General features: G+C 39.8%; 1 protein-coding gene across 1 annotated transcript; it reads left to right on the top strand.

The window, feature by feature from the left end:
• Positions 1-11,032: 11,032 nt before the first annotated feature.
• Positions 11,033-12,303, top strand: LOC147894185 (uncharacterized). Its single transcript, XM_087385383.1, has 3 exons — positions 11,033-11,308; positions 11,435-11,683; positions 11,848-12,303. The coding sequence occupies exons 1-3, from the start codon at positions 11,126-11,128 to the stop codon at positions 12,049-12,051; spliced, it is 636 nt and encodes a 211-aa protein (XP_087241509.1). The 5' UTR covers positions 11,033-11,125; the 3' UTR covers positions 12,052-12,303.
• Positions 12,304-16,969: the final 4,666 nt, after the last annotated feature.

The following is a 16,969-nucleotide window of genomic DNA, read 5'->3' as shown; positions in this document are numbered from 1 at the left end:
AATATATAGGCATAGCTTCGATAAAAACATCCATGCTCTCCATCTCCGAGGATGTACTCTTGAATGCGAAAAGCACCATGAACAAAAGTAGAACTTTGTAGGGATATGGAAACTACTCAAGACCTATGAAAAGTTTATTACCAATAATATGATTGGGGGATGATTGGAGGTATCATTGTTGATGATTGATATATATTTTTTGTTCACATAATAGGATTCACATGAAAATTTGGGATATTCATCCTTCCTAGCCACACATTTGGTCTTTGATGAACATTGGAACTTTGCAAGGACATGGAACTTTGCAACAAGTAAATGCAAAATTGGTGCATCATTTTATTTACTACCCCCTCAATAACATTTTATCCATAGGTTAGAAAATGGAAAAAAAATCAACCATTTCATCATAGATCCATATCATCTAAACCCTTCAAAATCTTACAAAGACTAGAAGTATAGATGCTTCATCAAAACATTTGAGGCAATCTCATGACAATACATAGGAGGAGGCTCCAATGTCAATAAATTCATGGAGATGCAATGCCTCATCCTTATGAAGCTATAAACTTTAGGCAACTAGGATAAACACACTTAGGCATAAATATTGAGAAGCCCTTATATACATCCTCAAATAGTGTTTCAAGCATGGCACGTTTGAATTTGGTTAGTTGACCAATAAAACAACTTCCTTTTGAGAATGGAGAGAAAATAAAACTAGAGATGACTCATGAAGGTGTATGTGCTACTACTACTAATGATGATGATAGTCTCTTGGGCCATTCACATCAATTTGGCAATGGACAGAATAGTATTCAAGATGATGATGGAGATAACAATAGTAGTACAGGGGTGGATGGGCCAGAAGATTATGATGGAGAGAATAATGCTATAAATAATGAGAGCACTATACTTTAACATCAAAAGAGAAAGTATGCAAGGAAATTAAGGCAAAATAGTGATGGGTAACAAAAATGTAGATTTTTCAAGAAACTGAAGTTGTTAAGATGTGTATAATGTTGCCACCCAAATAGATAAACCGACACATTTGATAGTATAAACATGGAATTTAGTAAGGAAGAAGATTGTGAGTGTTTTAACCTCATGTGTTATGGAAGATAATTCACAACATAACATGGTACACTACACATAGACTTATAAAAAATACAAATTTTAGGTACAAGAGAAGATACACTGAAGGATTAAGGAATGTGACACATGGGAAAAATGCAATCATTTGAAAGGGTTTGACACATGTGGAGATGGGTAAGAGAATCATGCATAGATAAAAATTCTAAAAAGATGCCTCATAAATCTAGGACTTCTATGCATGTAACAAATCATGAGCACATGAAGTTATATGGGCAATGTATACTAATGTATAAACAAATGGATATCTTGCATGAAGTTAATGCATCTTTGAGTTCTTTGGGATATAAAGGGCTTTCACAATCTACTTTTTCTTGACTGTGGAATACAACATTCAAAATGGTTAGTCTCTTTAGACGCGAGCACATTCTCAAAGTGTGTATTTCTATAAAGTTGAAACTAGAGTAAACAAGGAATCAAGAGGAGCATACAAAGCTCTTCATACAGAGAAGGATATGTGTTAAAAAATGACTTGTATAAATGTTCCTATGCTAAGCAGATGTACTTGGAGCTCTATTCCACAAAATATCCATGATTCATACATGACAACACAAACTAGAAGAAGACTTGCATACCATAAGTAGCTCTAGTTTCTAAATCACATACCCAAGACATGCCCCTTCCAATATCATTAATAGGAATTCTCACACATGAAACAAACTAGTAGGTCATTCCAAGACATTGAAACTTAGATTTTACATGAATGAGGCCATTCCCTTGATGTAGTACAAGGTACAACCCAAATCAATTGATTGGCTTCTTGAAAACAGAATGGAATAATGGAAGCAGAATGATGAAGGGATGCCTATGATTCCTCAAGGGGTTCCTAAGATTGTTCCTATTTATGAATACACCAAGGATAACATCCAAGGTATGCAAGGCTTAAATACATTTTTCAATTAGTGGAATTTTTTTGAGAAAAGTAAAGGAGATGATTCACCATATGTAGACTGGACTCAGCCTATCATTTAGTGCTAGGAAAGTATGTATTCAAGAATAATTTCATTGTTGATGGGCAATCACCAAAGATGAAGAGCCACTTGGAATAGAGGAAAATGAAGGACACTATTGTGTACCAACATGCCCTAAGACTGTTGAGATATCGAGCTTCACTCGTGATATGCCAAGGTGACCGTTGTGCATTTATGTCACCGACTTGTTAGCTGTAGATGCGATTGGTACACCGCCCATGAATAATAGCTGGATGACAGCTATCCTTATGTACTCTAGTTTGTGGCTCAGTTAGTATGCCACCTTAGTTAGCTGAGTTTGGTTTGAGACCTACATATAGGGTTCGTCTATTTCTTTGTTCTTTTGGCTTTCACAACTAAGAAGAGGAAAACTGTTTTGAGCCTCCACCTTTGTGTGTATTCCCCCATTGTGTATGTGAGAAAGCCGCAAGTGAGACTCCTTCCTTCTCTCCCACTATCTTCACATGGTATCAGAGCCTGGTTCGTGGTAAGGAGCTCAAAAAAGCAAACCAAGTTCACAGTGTCCTGGTAAGAGGACCAGTGTTGCTTTCCTTTTTCGAGTTTGGGAGCAAATCTCTGCAGGTAGCATAACCGAAAAGTGCAAGAGTGCATTGTCTCAGATTGAGATAACCTTCGTGGTGTAGCGAGAGGGCAATATATGCTGCGGGTGAGGGCAAAGCCCACGATGACTTTATTTTTCTGATTCGAGGCCATTTCGGGGCCCATTTTAGAGGCGGAAGTTCTCTGCAAGCACTAAGAAAAAGGCCCTGTTTTTGCTATACAACCACTGTTCTGCAGGTCGGTGAAAAGTTGCCACAGAAATTGCATCGTATGCCTGTGGTACAAAGATATTGGGAGTTACAGAATCATCCTTATTTCCTATTGATGCAAAATCATCACTAGGAAGTGACTATGTGGTCAAATACCACTTTCTTATTTTGCAGATTTGCCCTTGTGAGGCAGAAGCTGTGTTTTTTGTAGTGACAGAATATTTTGCAGTGTTTTGTAATGGCATCTGATTCTCTTTCATAGATTGTCACTGAAAAGCTTGACAAGAACAACTTCCAAGCATGGAAGTTTAGAATGACAAATTTCCTTATGGGAAAAGGCTATTGGGAGTTCATTACAGGAAATGAAGAAGAACTAATTCTTCCTAATGTTCCCAATCAACAGGAAATGTAGGCATTTAAAGGATGGCATGAGAGAGCCAGAAAAGTTATGTACTAGTTGTCCATCAGTATTTCAGATTCTATGATTATGCATATTCAGGATGCAAGTACGCTAAAGGAGGCATGGGATACTTTGGCAAAAATGTACAGCACAAATACGCAAGCCAGGAAAATGCAGCTTAAGTAGGAGTTGCACAATGTGCAGAGAGAAAATATGAGCATCAATGACTACCACATGAAGGTGAAGAAAATTGCAGATGCACTTGCTTCCATTGGGTCGCCAGTGGAAGATGATGATTTAGTTTATGTGACCTTGAATGGTCTAGGAAAGGATTATGCACAGTTCCAGACATCCATTGCCATCCGTGAAAAATTTCTTGATCCAGTTGTCATTTATTGTGACAACATGAGTAGTATACACTTGGCAAATAACCCAGTCTATCATGCTAGAACAAAGCACATTGAGGTGCATTATCACTATGTGTGGCAGAAGGTTTTACTAGGTCTTATTGATCTAGTTTATGTCAGCACAGAGGATCAAGTAGCTGACATATTCATGAAGGCATTGGGTGCAGAGAAGCTATGCAAGTTCAGAGACCTACTTGGCGTGCAGGAATTGGGATTGAGCTCAAAGGGGAGTGTTGAGATATTGAGCTCCACTCGTGATATGCCAAGGTGACTGTTGTGCATTTATGTCACCAACTTGTTAGCTGCAGGTGCGGTTGGTACACTGCCCATGAATAATAGCTAGATGGCAGCTATCCTTATGCTCTCTAGTTCGTGGCTCAGTTAGTATGCCACCTTAGTTAGCTGAGTTTGGTTTGAGACCCACATATAGGGTTCTTCTATTTCTTTGTACTAGAGTTCTTTTGGCTTTCACAACTAAGAAGAGGAAAACTGTTTTCAACCTCCACCTTTGTGTGTATTCCCCCATTGTGTATGTGAGAAAGCTGCAAGTGAGACTCCTTCCTTCTCTCCCATTATCTTCACTAAGACAAGTGAGGAATTCAAGCCAAAATTTTATGTCACAAAAGACAATTTTGTTCTTGTATGGCCAAGTGGCACAATATATCTTGTATGGTTAGGGGTTGCTATTTTGGATGTTGATATGGATAAACACTCACTAAAGTATCCAAGAGTTTAGATTTAATATTGAGGCCCTATCATTATAAAGAACATGAGTGATCTCATAAGCATATGAAGATTTCTGGAAAAAGCATTGGAGTTGCAATCAAAATGATCCTCAATGTTGGGGTCATATCGGAGCATTATTTGGAGTTAAACACCAAGGAACAGACAAAAACTAGATAAGATAAAGATTCAAAAAATAGTTTTCTCAAAGCCCCAAGGAAGTAAAGCACTTGTAGAGAATAGTAATGGCAATAAAAGTGAGGATGAAGAGGAAGAGGGTTAGACAATGGCAATAAAAGTAGAGAATAGTAATGGCAATAAAAGTGAGGAAGAGGGTTAGACACTTCTCATGATGAGATGGAACTTGCAGTCAGAAAGGCAGATGCCAGAAGCACAACAAGGTTCTTATACAAGAACGTGATCACCAAATTCGGATGCCCCATTGAAATTGTGTCGGATAGAGGCACACATTTTGTCAATGAGGTAATCCAAGAACTCTTGTCTGGTTTTATAGTAATCCATAGAAAAAGCATACCTTGCTCTTCTCGTGGAAGCCATGGGAAAGAGCCACACACTCTTTGGGGCATTGTGTTGAGTTCTACTTTGGCATTACAAGCAATTGTCTCAAGTGTCCATACTTCCTTGCACTCCACATCCAAAAGCATGTCCTAACCTTGCAACTCCTCCTCCCCTCTCCTCCAACCTTGCAACCCATCCTCTCCCCCTCCTCCTCCCCCTCCTCCTTCCCCCTTCCCCTCCTCCTTCCTCCTCCTCCCTCCTCCTCCTCCTCCTCTCCCCCTCCTCCTCTGAGAGTTTAGGCTTCCAAGTGAGTGAGGTGAGTTTTGGTGAAGGAGAAAGTACACTATGATAATGGAGGGGTTGTCACCTTTTAAAGTCACTTTATAGGTGACGTTAAAAACTTTTGCTAAATGTGGACCCCTAATATAAATACTCCCAAAGTCGTAAAAAGAAAATAACCACCAAGTTTATTGATATTTCCAATTTGGTCCAAACTATCAGACATGAACATACATATTTCTTAGCGACTGAGCACTTTCCTAATTGGCTTCTAGCTACTAACCACCCTTTGTGCACTTGGGATTGTTTTGAAGGTTTCCATGAATGCCCTCTTCTAATCGTTTGAGTTTGATGAACTTCTTGGGATAACTCTGTTTGCGATGTTTTTTCTCTTGCATTCAAGAACCCAATTATTCCACAATAAAAGCATTCAAACATTTCATGAAGAGTGCTACTTCTAGTAAACCCACTTCCATGTCATTTGCTTTTAAAGTATGCACCTTGAGCTCTATAATGTGACTTCTCCATCCCTTAAGCACTCCAAATGTTCAATGAACCATATTGTTGAAGGTACCATAAACTGTGAGGATCAATAATGTGCAGCATTCATAGGAAATGTTTGTGAGGTAAATACCAAAGAAATTAGTTTAGTTGTAGTTAAAATTTAAAAAATTTTGGAGACCAAACATACCATGTAACTAGTAATGTATGATTCACCCCAACCATCCACCATGGCTTCGGTGACCAAACATACCATGTAACTAGTAATGTATGATTCACCCCAACCATCCACCATGTAACTAGTAATGTATGATTCACCCCAACCACCCACCATGGCTTCGATGACCAAACATACCATGTAACTAGTAATGTATGATTCACCCCAACCATCCACCATGGCTTCGGTGAACTCTTTCACTACAATTTCATATAGTTGCACATCCGCATCATTTATGGAAGGATTTTTCAATATCTTTACAAGGTTATCCAATGATTTCCAAGTTCACATGCTCTCAAATGGCTGAAACTAGAGTTAGCTTCCAAATTAATGGTGCACTCACCCAAGTCTTTCCAATAATTCCATTGCATTTTTAATCGATTCTTGCCATGATTGGACAAAAATCTTCATGCCTTTCCCATGGAAAACTTTACTCAAAAGATTTCCTAATCCTCCAAAGAGTTGTGTGTCTTTGACTAGCTTCACGTTTCCTCCATGTAATCCCATGCTCAAGAGAAGAGCTTTGAGCTTTGCAATGCATGATGCCACTCTCTCTTCCAGTCTCATGTTCCATACATATACAATGTGCAAGTAAAGCAACTTGTCAATGTTCCATACATGATGCCGCTCTTCTCTTCTAGTCTCATGTTCCATACATATACAATGTATAAGTAAAGCAACTTGTCAATGAGCCACATCTCGTCCTACAACACACAAAAATGCACTCTTTGTAATGGGATGTTAAAACCATTTTTTATCGATTTCATCTCTATTTCATGTAGGATTTTGATCATAGCTCATCACTCCATTGTTCCAGTACATTCATTTCTTAGCATCATCATCTACTGTAATACTCATCATATCTTTACTAGCATTACCATTTTTGTTTCCTTTCCTTATTTTCTTCCCTTCCCCTTTCCCTCTACGTTGTCCATTACTCATATCCTTAGTCACTTGAAGTTCTTGTGAGTGCATGCAAAAAAGGCATGGGTATGTTGCATTGGCACTCAATTCCACTCCAAACATGCACTCAACATTTTAAGACCTCTTGACATGGGCTAAGCATGGGCCATTCAACTTGAAAGGATCCAAATCCTTCAACTTGAAGCAACTCTGCTTTGGTCTAGCAATCAATAGCACTTGAAATTGGAGATCTTCTAAACATCCACTTCAATTATGAGTGTGTCTCTTTCGGAAGTTTGAATGTAGCGAGCTACCAATGTGCCTCTTTGACAGAATACTAAATCTTTTTGAGCATCCTTATTTTTGGCATATTCAAGGGCTTTAAAGGTTCATCAATGTAATACTTACCCTCTCCAACTTGTGCCCTTTGACAACCCTCAAATTTTAGTGTACCACGTGCATTCAAAAGGAGGGGTATTTTAATTTAACCTTTTGAAAAAATTTAACAAGATTACAATAACAGGAGGGGTTTTTTAATTCAGCTTTAGAGAAAAATCACTTAGTTCATAAGTAAAGAGGGGTATTTTTATTGATGGGAAAATTTTAGTTGAGGGGTTTTTTTAATGCCCCTTGAACGCACGTGATACCTAGGGTTTCTTAATAGTGAACACAAGCTTCCCTCCACAATCTAAAAAAAGTATAAATTTATACTAAAGAAAAATAGCTTAAATAAATTGCAAGTCAATGTACACATGATCAAGGTCACCTACCTTATGATTTTATGTTGTAATATGCAACCATAGCAGCTTGGGGACCTTGTGTACATCCAAACAAACATTGTTCACCTCCATGTACTCAAAGGTCCTTGGTCCTTGCTTTCCCCCCTTGGTAGCTTGTCCACCTTTCTTTTTAATACCTTGGCCTTTCATCTTGATTGTACCTTCTAACATCATGCTCTCTGAAATGTGATAAAATACACCTAGAATATCTTGGACAACAGAATTTGTTTTCTTTCTTGTAATTATAACATGTATTGGTCTTGGCAATAGTGGATTCTTTACACCTCAACTACAACCTACATTTACAAAAACATTATATACAACTAAATAACCTTGTCTACTAATGCCAGCAACATCACATGCATACCTCTTACAAAAGTGCACATCGCAATGTATGATGATGTGGATCCCTAAGAATGGAAATCAATTCTCTCTTCTTCACTATACTCTTTACTACATAAAGTTTGATGGATGCTTCTCTTTCGACAACCTTCGCCATAAAAATTCCTTTGAAAATCATGGATGAGATTATAAGAATGCACCATTTCAACATTATATGTGATTTTGGTGCATAGGTATGGTTTAGAGGAATGTGTGGAATGGTTTCAAGGAATTTTTGGAAATTTTGAAAAAAATCACATTTTTGGGGGAAATGGTATCCACAAGCTACTTTTTGGGAATGGGGACCACCTTGGGAGGTAGAGATGATTAATTTTTGCAAGTAGTGGGAGAGGGATGTGCACTTTTGAGGCATATTGGGACCACTACCTCCTAGGGAGATGCACCTTTTTGGACTCACACAGGCATTGTTAGTTCTTAATCCATTTTGCTAATTTACTTCTTATGAGGCCCTTTTTTGGTCAAAAGTTCCCCTAATGTACTCCTCATTTGTTTACATTCTATCTTTTATGGGCACTACGGATCCATCGTACAAGAGCAATCAATTTCATTAAGCCATTTGGTAATAGGTATTCACAAAACCAAGATCATGGGCAACATGATTGCATGTCTGAGTGAAATGAAGCATAGTATTGGGCAAATCATAACCAACACAACCAATACATATTGTGAGAAAGATTGATGTCTCCCATTTATAACCCTTTGAATGAAAAGCTAGCTTGAAAACTTTAAAAGACAAATTCAAGGTTTTGGAGAAAAACAAAAGGTCCATTGAAGCATATATCCCAAAGTAATCTTCTACTTTCTTTCACCATATCCCAAAGGCCCCCCATGAACTATTTAAATGATTTCTTTCAAAGTAAGTGGCGTACATGTCTCCTTGCAAACCATATGATTAAATCAGTACACAAGGCAATTTCATTGAAGTCTTGAGCAATTGGGAAAAACATTCAAAGGCTACACTATCATACCACAATTATGGAGCTCTACCATCAAGATGTAAGCAAATTACAGTAATGAGCATTGTTGACCCAATAGAGACCCAATAAGAGCCCAATAAGTCCTTGGAGTTTGCTTACTAGGGGGAGATACAACATCTATAGTTTAGGAAAAACTGGATTGATGGATAGACCAAGAGTCTTAGAGTTGTCTTATTTTTTGTATGCCATAAAGCAATTAATGCAAACTCTTCTAGCATTGGGTAGCACTTTGTTTGGGTGGCCTTTTCCAACAAATAGCAATTGAACCCCTTTTATGTTTGAGAGCATTGCTGTGAACAAGTTTTCTTCAACCAAAAAATGTGGAAAACCTAAAATTAGGCTTCCACCAAAGAATCTACCATCGAGAAGGTGCTCTCTAAAGCTGCCAAAATGGTTGATGTTGAACGCAGAACTAGAGCCTTCGAACCATTTTAGCCAATGTAAACGTTTGAGGGAGCTATACAATAGCACGACAATCATGGAGAGAAGCTTGAAAAGAGAAAAGAGCTTCTCTAGCCCTCATTCCCTCGTTGCCATGAGTGTTTAGTGTCATAAATTCCTCCTATATAGAAGAGGCTAGACGTAGGAATGCGCTCTTTGTTGAATCGAGAGAGAGAGGGAGAGAGAGAGAGAGCGCGCACCCGAGCGCGCACGCAAGAGAGAGAGAGAGAGAGAGAGAGAGAGAGAGAGAGAGAGCACAAGGACAAGTCCTCATTCCCTCGTTGCCATGAGCATTTGATGGTGTAAATCCCTCCTATAGAATGGGCTAAGGTGTGGGAGTGTGCTCTCTACGAAATCCAAAGGGTCAGATGTCTTGGAACATTCCCAAGTTCACTCCTCTCATACTTTGGCCAGTATTTGAAGTGATGTTGATGGCCACTTGGGTGAGCATGCACGGGTTCTCCCGAGTGGCCTCTGCTAGGAGGGTTACTTATGGAATGGAGAGGCTGCACCTTCTTTTCAGAGTCCTCTACAAGGCATAAGTTGCTAGTTATTAGGGGCCTCTGTCGGGTGCAAAGTTACTGTTGTGCGCCATTCTTTGCCCCCACTGATCTGAAGAGTTAGAAAAACAATCTTCAATTTTGGAATTTAGATAACCTTAACAATGGATTGCAAGTACCGCCAGCTAGATGGAACTTTTTCTGGAAGGAACTCTCTTCATGCCATTAAATCTACATATGACAGATCTAGAAAAAAGCGCAAGAGCATCAATTTTTGACACAAATTGCATGATCCTCAAACTTTGAGAGTTTGTAAATTCTTGTGGCAATGCCCCCAACCAACTTGCACATTCCGCTGCGACTTCACCCCCTCCTACATACAATTCCAATGAAGCCCAACTCACACTGATGGCGAATCATACTAAATGGAAAGCTTGAACGCCTTCTGGATTGTAAGAGACATTTCTATCAACAAAAACTCATCTCCATCGCCCTCTACTCTTTGAAGCAAAGCCCCCCAGCTATAATAGACAACAACCAAATGACGAGCAAACGACTGTAAGCCAACACTCACAAAACAACCAAAAGGAAGCTTTTTAAAGAAAACCTTACCTGTATTTTTTCAACCTCTTTTTGAGGAGCTTTTCTGAGCCATTTGAGGCTAGTATTTCCATTTTGAGCTTGCTCTCGTGGGTTTTATTCTTACTTGATAGAAGTCTTTTGAGAGAGAGAGAAAGAAGAAGAAGAAGAAGAAGGCGACTTTTTTCAAAAACGTCAGGCCACAAGGCAGGGTCCTCACGGGGTCATCAGCGAGGATTGAACTTAACACCCCAACCACAAGAAGTTTGCTCACCAAGAGCCGCATAAATGTTGGTCGAGATGAGACTATGCACACACAAAGAGGAGAGAGAGAGATGCAAGGTGTGAAGCAATGGGTCATAAGAGTGAGCCACGCAGGAAGATGCGTGGAGAGAGGACAATTTCAAAAGGGTGTAGGGATGCCACGTGCCTCGAACGACTAAACACGCGGCTACCTGCCATCGTCCTCTTTAAACTAGTTTCTCCTTCACGTTAGCATAAGAGCTTGCCACCTTCTTCCTGGTTAACACAATTCAGCACCTACCGCCTATCTCTTCGATCTTCATCAGCCATCAGCCATCGTCTATCTGTTCGACCTTCCCTCTGCTTCCATGGCTTCCATCGCTAGCTTCAACACCGTTTCCGTCTCTATCCCCTCTTCCTTCCCCACCAACAGCTCCTCCCTCCGCTTCGCATCTTCCCCTCACCTCGCTTCGGCTCCTCCCCATCGCCTCAGCGGCCTCTCCAGCTCTCCTTCCAATACCAAGAAGCCCCTACGCATTCGCGCTGAAGATGTACTTTCCACCCATACACTTGCCTCTCACTCGCCTCTTGGTCTTATCTCCATGCTTCTACGTGTACCGATGTTGCCTTATCGGTGTAAGGTCTACTAATGTATTTTACTATCCGGGTGCGTGTAGGGAATTGCCGATCAGGTGAAAGAGGCCGCCCAAAAGGCTGGTGATCAAGTAAAGAAGGCTACTCAGCAGGCCCAGGACTTTGTATCCGGCTCCTCCAAAGATGCGAAGCATGCTGCTGAGAACGTTGCATCGGACGTGCGCAGCCAAGCTGACGAAGCTTCGCGTAAGGCAGGGAGTTCTGTCAAGGACCTCGAGTATGAAGCAAAGCATCAAGGTTCTAAGTTGGGTAGCCAAACGGAAGATTTTAAGGTTAGTGACGATTTCTTTCCTTGATTCCCTTTTTTTCCCGATCAGGACTTCGATAGACTGTCCGATGTTCAGCTTCGCCCCTTGTAAAGTGCATTGATCGATGACTGTACTATCCTTGTCCTCTAGATTTGCAACTCAAGGGTATCTTGATTCTCATTTCGCAGGACAAGGCAACAGAATCAGCCCAAGACGCTGGAGATACTATAAAATCGAATGTTGACGAAGCTCGGAGCTCTTTAGAAGGTGCCGGTAAAAATACTCAAGGCAAGGCCGAAGGTGTTGCTTCCTCCGTGCAAAGCGGAGCGCAGAACTTGGGCAAAGACGTCCAAAAGACTGTAGATGACGCTAAATCAAAGATTCAACTGTAAAAAGAACTGTTTCAGAATATGTGAAATTCTGAACGACATGAAGTACTAGATTGAGCAAGAGTTGAGTTGCAGCTTCCAAAAATGCCAAGGGCTGCATCGGCTGTATCGGCTGTTTTAGGACCTCGGCTTGTTGTTGAACTGGGGCCGTCGTTTGAACTCTTTTGTGAGCTGTAACGGTGAGGCGACATGTCCCTGTGTAAATGGACATTGTGAACGTGTGTGTAAACAGTAAAAGTTGCAAAAGTTGTAGCTTGAAGCTTCTCTTAGATCGTTGTCTATAGAAAAGTGATCATTATGTTATTTCCTGTACAACAATGGCCTATACTCCTGTCGAAGTCCTTCTATACGTAGTTGCCAAGATATTCCGAAGATACGAAATTGAAGGCTATAGCTTTTAAAAATGATACAAAATGATACGATCCTTTTTAAATCAATGAGATGATTTTCTTTATAAGGAAATAAAAGAGTCTAATTTATAAATGGGACGGCTACACCCAAAAAAACACGAATTACAACATCCTACACGGACCTATATTATGCCACATAGCACTTCTCATTCAACCTAGAGCACTTTGCACTCTGTACATAGTACTTTGCATTAACCGCAACCACAAATTCATGTAATGTGCCTTGCTTGAGGTTTATTTAATTTGCATTTAGCACAATGCAATTTGAATTTGGCACATAGTACTTTACATCAACCACATAACCACAAATTTGTGTGAATGTGCCTTCATTTAATTTGAATTTAGCATAATGCCATTTAAATTTGTCACATAGGTGTAGTTTGAATTTGGCGCATAGGACTTAGCATTTGGATTGTAGTACTTTACATTTAGCACATACCACTCATATGTGTAGGGGAAGAGTTGTATGTTTTTTCTCCAAAAATTATGAGACCAAGAAACATGCTCTTCCTTGGGTTGATATTGACACATAGTAATCTGTATATAGTACACAACAATTTGAATGTGGCACATAGGACTTTGCATTTAGCATAAACCACACATTAGTGTGGCAGAAGAGTTGGCACCTCTCAAAAAGTATAAGATCAAAGAATGCACCCTTCCTTGGGTTCATAGCACTTTGAATTAACACATGGCATTTATTAACAAAGAACATGCTTTATTTGAATTTTGTAATTTTAGCATATAACCACATGTCTTCTTTTATGAAAAATTGAATATAGCACATAGCACTTTGCATTTTGCATATAGTGCTTTGCATTTTGTATATAGTACTTTGCATTTAGAGCATAACCACACATTTTTGTGGGGAAAAAGTTGGCACACTTCCTTTCCAAGCCTTATAAGACCAAGCAACGCATGCTTCCTTGGATTCATTTTCGTACATAGCAATTTGAATTTTGAATTATATCAAAACATAGCAAGACCACATGGTGCACCACTTTTAGCTTTAGCACAATTTCTGCAGAGAGTTGGTAGCAAAAGACCCTTGAACAACATGAGAGAGAGAGAGAGAGAGCACTAGAAATTCGTAGCTAACAAATTTTATAGAAAGCGCAAACATTAGCTAAAGACCTTGGATTATTAGAGGAAGGCACTGCAAAGAAGTATGTTGCATTAGAAGTGAGTTGGAAAGCTAATTACTTGGTTAAAGTAAGGCCAATTCCCCATGTTTTCTGCTTTCAATGTGTCAACGTTGAATACATTGATAGAGAGGTCCATCGGGCCTCAAAAGTTTTGGCCTCATCGTACTTCAAAACTACAGTCTGTTAAGGACATAGTTTGCATGAGAGAAAATCTAAAATTTCCCATGTCTTCTGCTTTCAATGTGTCAATGTTGAATACATTGATAGAGAGGTCCATCGGGCCTCAAAAGTTTTGGCCTCAGCGTACTTCAAAACTACAGTCTGTGAAGGACATAGTTTGCATGAGAGAAAATCTAAAATCAAAGATCAACATGGCACAAAAGTACAGATGACAGATTTAAACTTGCTTTTTCAAAATTGATTCTGAGATAGTATATAGCAGCTCCCACTTACCATGCAAAAGAAAATATTTCAATGTGTCTTTTATAGGAATTAATGATTCCATGTTTTGAACGATCTACACTTAAATTTCAAAATGTTTTGTATGGTCCTTTGACCTAGAAGCAGCAAATAATACTATGAGGGAAAGCACTCTAACGATCAACACAGATGGAAATGAAGTTGCCTTTTCAAGGCGGACTTGGTCTTTGAGAAAACCACATGTGCCATGATCAAGAGGATGTTGGGGAGTGGGAAAGAAGATGGGAATCATGGAAGAGAGTGTGGGAACCAAATGGAAAAATTGTTGCATTGAGTTGAGAGGAAGTCCTCTTTTTTATAGAATGGAAGAGGGGGTGGCCTAGATCATATGCACCTCTCCTACATCAAAGGAAATCATTTCCTACATCATAGGGACTCCCAAATCAAATGCACCTCCCCATGTGGGGACCTTTGCATTACATCATCACTTGTGTCATGGTCTTGACACATAATAGCACTAAGGGTGCTGCACTACCTACACACACTCAAACATGTGAGTGCTAGTGGATGCACACATGCACCTAGCAAGCCCTTGATCACAAACATACCCCCCCTCAAGGGTTTGCCTCATGCTATGTTAAGGACACATCTAGCCACATAGTTTCTCATGCCATCTCATGGTGGTCAAGGATAAATCTATGGCTAGGATCTCATGCTAGCAAGGGTGCCCAAGGGTCAAGGTTTACAAAAATGGGATAGACCCCCCCAAATGGTTATCTCCCTTGCATGTACAAGGATTAATCTTAGGCCTTTGTGTGGACCTAGTTTCTCATGTTTGCAAAAGGTACCATCGGGGTAAACACATATCACATGGCCTACATCAAAGCTGAATTATAAAACACACAACACAACATTCTTTTTGGAGTACTACTCCAAGCAAAGAACCTCAAAATGGACCAAGTGACGATAAAAAAGCTCAAAAGATAAAGTCTTTATCTTTTACCACAAAGTTTGTGACTTCATTTGTTGATGGAGTTCTCTCTTCTACTATATTTGTTTTGTTGTTGATGTAGTCCTTCACAAGATATGCTTCACTTTCCTTGGAGTTGTAGTAGTAACCATTTCTCTCCTCTTCCAAAAGAGAAGCTTCAATATCCACCAAGTTGGATGTAAAAGTGCTGCTATACTCTTCATCTAGAAGACTTTTGAGTAAAACTTCTACCACCAAATACCTTTTCAAGTTGCACCCAAACTTTAAGTGAAGTCTCACAACCATCTATGTGATGAATGTATGAGTCACTAAGTCCCAATGCTATGATAGCAAGGGCCTTTTCATATTGGACTATCCATTGTACTTCCCTTTTTTTCAGGATGGTGAACTTCTTGTTCTCCATAATCTTCTTGGAATGTCCAAGATTTATCTTGGTACCACAACATATCATCTTGATCATATCACATCCAAGCTCATCACTTACTATCTTTTTAGACATCAAGGTCAGGGTAGAGCACCCAATGAAAAGTGATGACCAAGTTTTTTCTTAAAATATTTTTTCTTCACAAAAGTCTTTTAAATTGTATTTAATTCCATAAATCTCGAATTAATTCTTTTAGAATGTTATTTCTTATCAAGTCAAAGAAAACCTGAAAACCTACTACCTGTTGAGATATCGAGCTCCACTCGTGGTAGCCAGGGTGACTGTTGTGCATTTATGTCACCGACTTGTTAGCTGCAGATGCGGTTGGTACACCGCCCACGAATAATAGCTGGATGATAGCTATCCTTATATACTCTAGTTCGTGGCTCAGTTAGTATGCCACCTTAGTTAGTTGAGTTTGGTTTTGAGACCCACATATAGGGCTCTTCTATTTCTTTGTACTAGAGTTCTTTTGGCTTTCACAACTAAGAAGAGGAAAACTATTTTCAACCTCCACCTTTGTATGTATTCCCCCATTGTGTATGTGAGAAAGCTGCAAGTGAGACTCCTTCCCTCTCTCCCACTATCTTCACATGGTATCAGAGCCTGGTTCGTGGTAAGGAGCTCAAGAAAGCAAACCAAGTTCGCGGTGTCCTGGTAAGAGGACCAGTGTTGCTTTCCTTTTTCGAGTTTGGGAGCAAATCTCTGCAGGTAGCATAGCCGGAAGTGCAAGAGTGCACTGTTTCAGATTGAGACGCCCTTCGCGGTGTGGCGAGAGGGTAGTAACTTTATTTTTCTGATTCGAGGCCATTTCGGGGCCCGTTTTGAAGGCGGAAGTTCTTCGCAGGCACTTAGGAAAAGGCCCTGTTTTTGCTGTGTGACCACTACTCTGCTGGTTGGTGAAAAGTTACCGTAGAAATTGCATCGTATGCCTGTGTGCAGAGATATTGGGAGTTGCAGAATCATGCTTGTTGCCTGTTGATGCAAAATGGTCACTAGGAAGTGACTGTGTGGTCAAATACCACTTTCGTCAGTTTTGCAGATCTGCCCGTGTGAGGCAAAAGCTGTGTTTTTTGCAGTGACAGAGTATTTTGGAGTGTTCTGTAATGGCGTCTGATTCTCTTTCACAGATTGTCACTGAAAAGCTTGACAAGAATAACTTCCAAGCATGGAAGTTTCGAATGACGAATTTCCTTATGGGAAAAGGCTATTGGGAGTTCATTACAGGAAATGAAGAAGAACCAGTTCTTCCTAATGTTCCCAATCAACAGGAAATGCAGGCATTTAAAGGATGGCATGAGAGAGCCAGAAAAGTTATGTACTGGTTGTCTATCAGTATTTCGGATTCTATGATTGTGCATATTCAGGATGCAAGTACGCCAAAGGAGGCATGGGATACTTTGGCAAAAATGTACAGCACAAGTACGCAAGCCAGGAAAATGTAGCTCAAGCAGGAGTTGCACAATGTGCAGAGAGAAAATATGAGCATCAATGACTACCACATGAAGGTGAAGAAAATTGCAGATGCACT

This window comes from Dipteris shenzhenensis, chromosome 14, assembly GCF_047967505.1.
Source record: "Dipteris shenzhenensis isolate YYH24624 ecotype China chromosome 14, Dip_SZ_1.0, whole genome shotgun sequence".
In the NCBI taxonomy this organism is placed as follows: Eukaryota; Viridiplantae; Streptophyta; class Polypodiopsida; order Gleicheniales; family Dipteridaceae; genus Dipteris; species Dipteris shenzhenensis.
The sequence above is the reverse complement of the archived record's forward strand: the minus strand, read 5'-3'. Positions and strand labels throughout refer to the sequence as shown.

Bases quoted from the DNA above. Each gene is read 5' to 3' on its own strand.
- LOC147894185 (XM_087385383.1), top strand. From the start codon at position 11,126: ATGGCTTCCATCGCTAGCTTCAACACCGTTTCCGTCTCTATCCCCTCT. The intron at 11,309-11,434 runs GTACTTTCCACC...GGGTGCGTGTAG, and splicing joins TACGCATTCGCGCTGAAGAT to GGAATTGCCGATCAGGTGAA. The intron at 11,684-11,847 runs GTTAGTGACGAT...CTCATTTCGCAG, and splicing joins GCCAAACGGAAGATTTTAAG to GACAAGGCAACAGAATCAGC.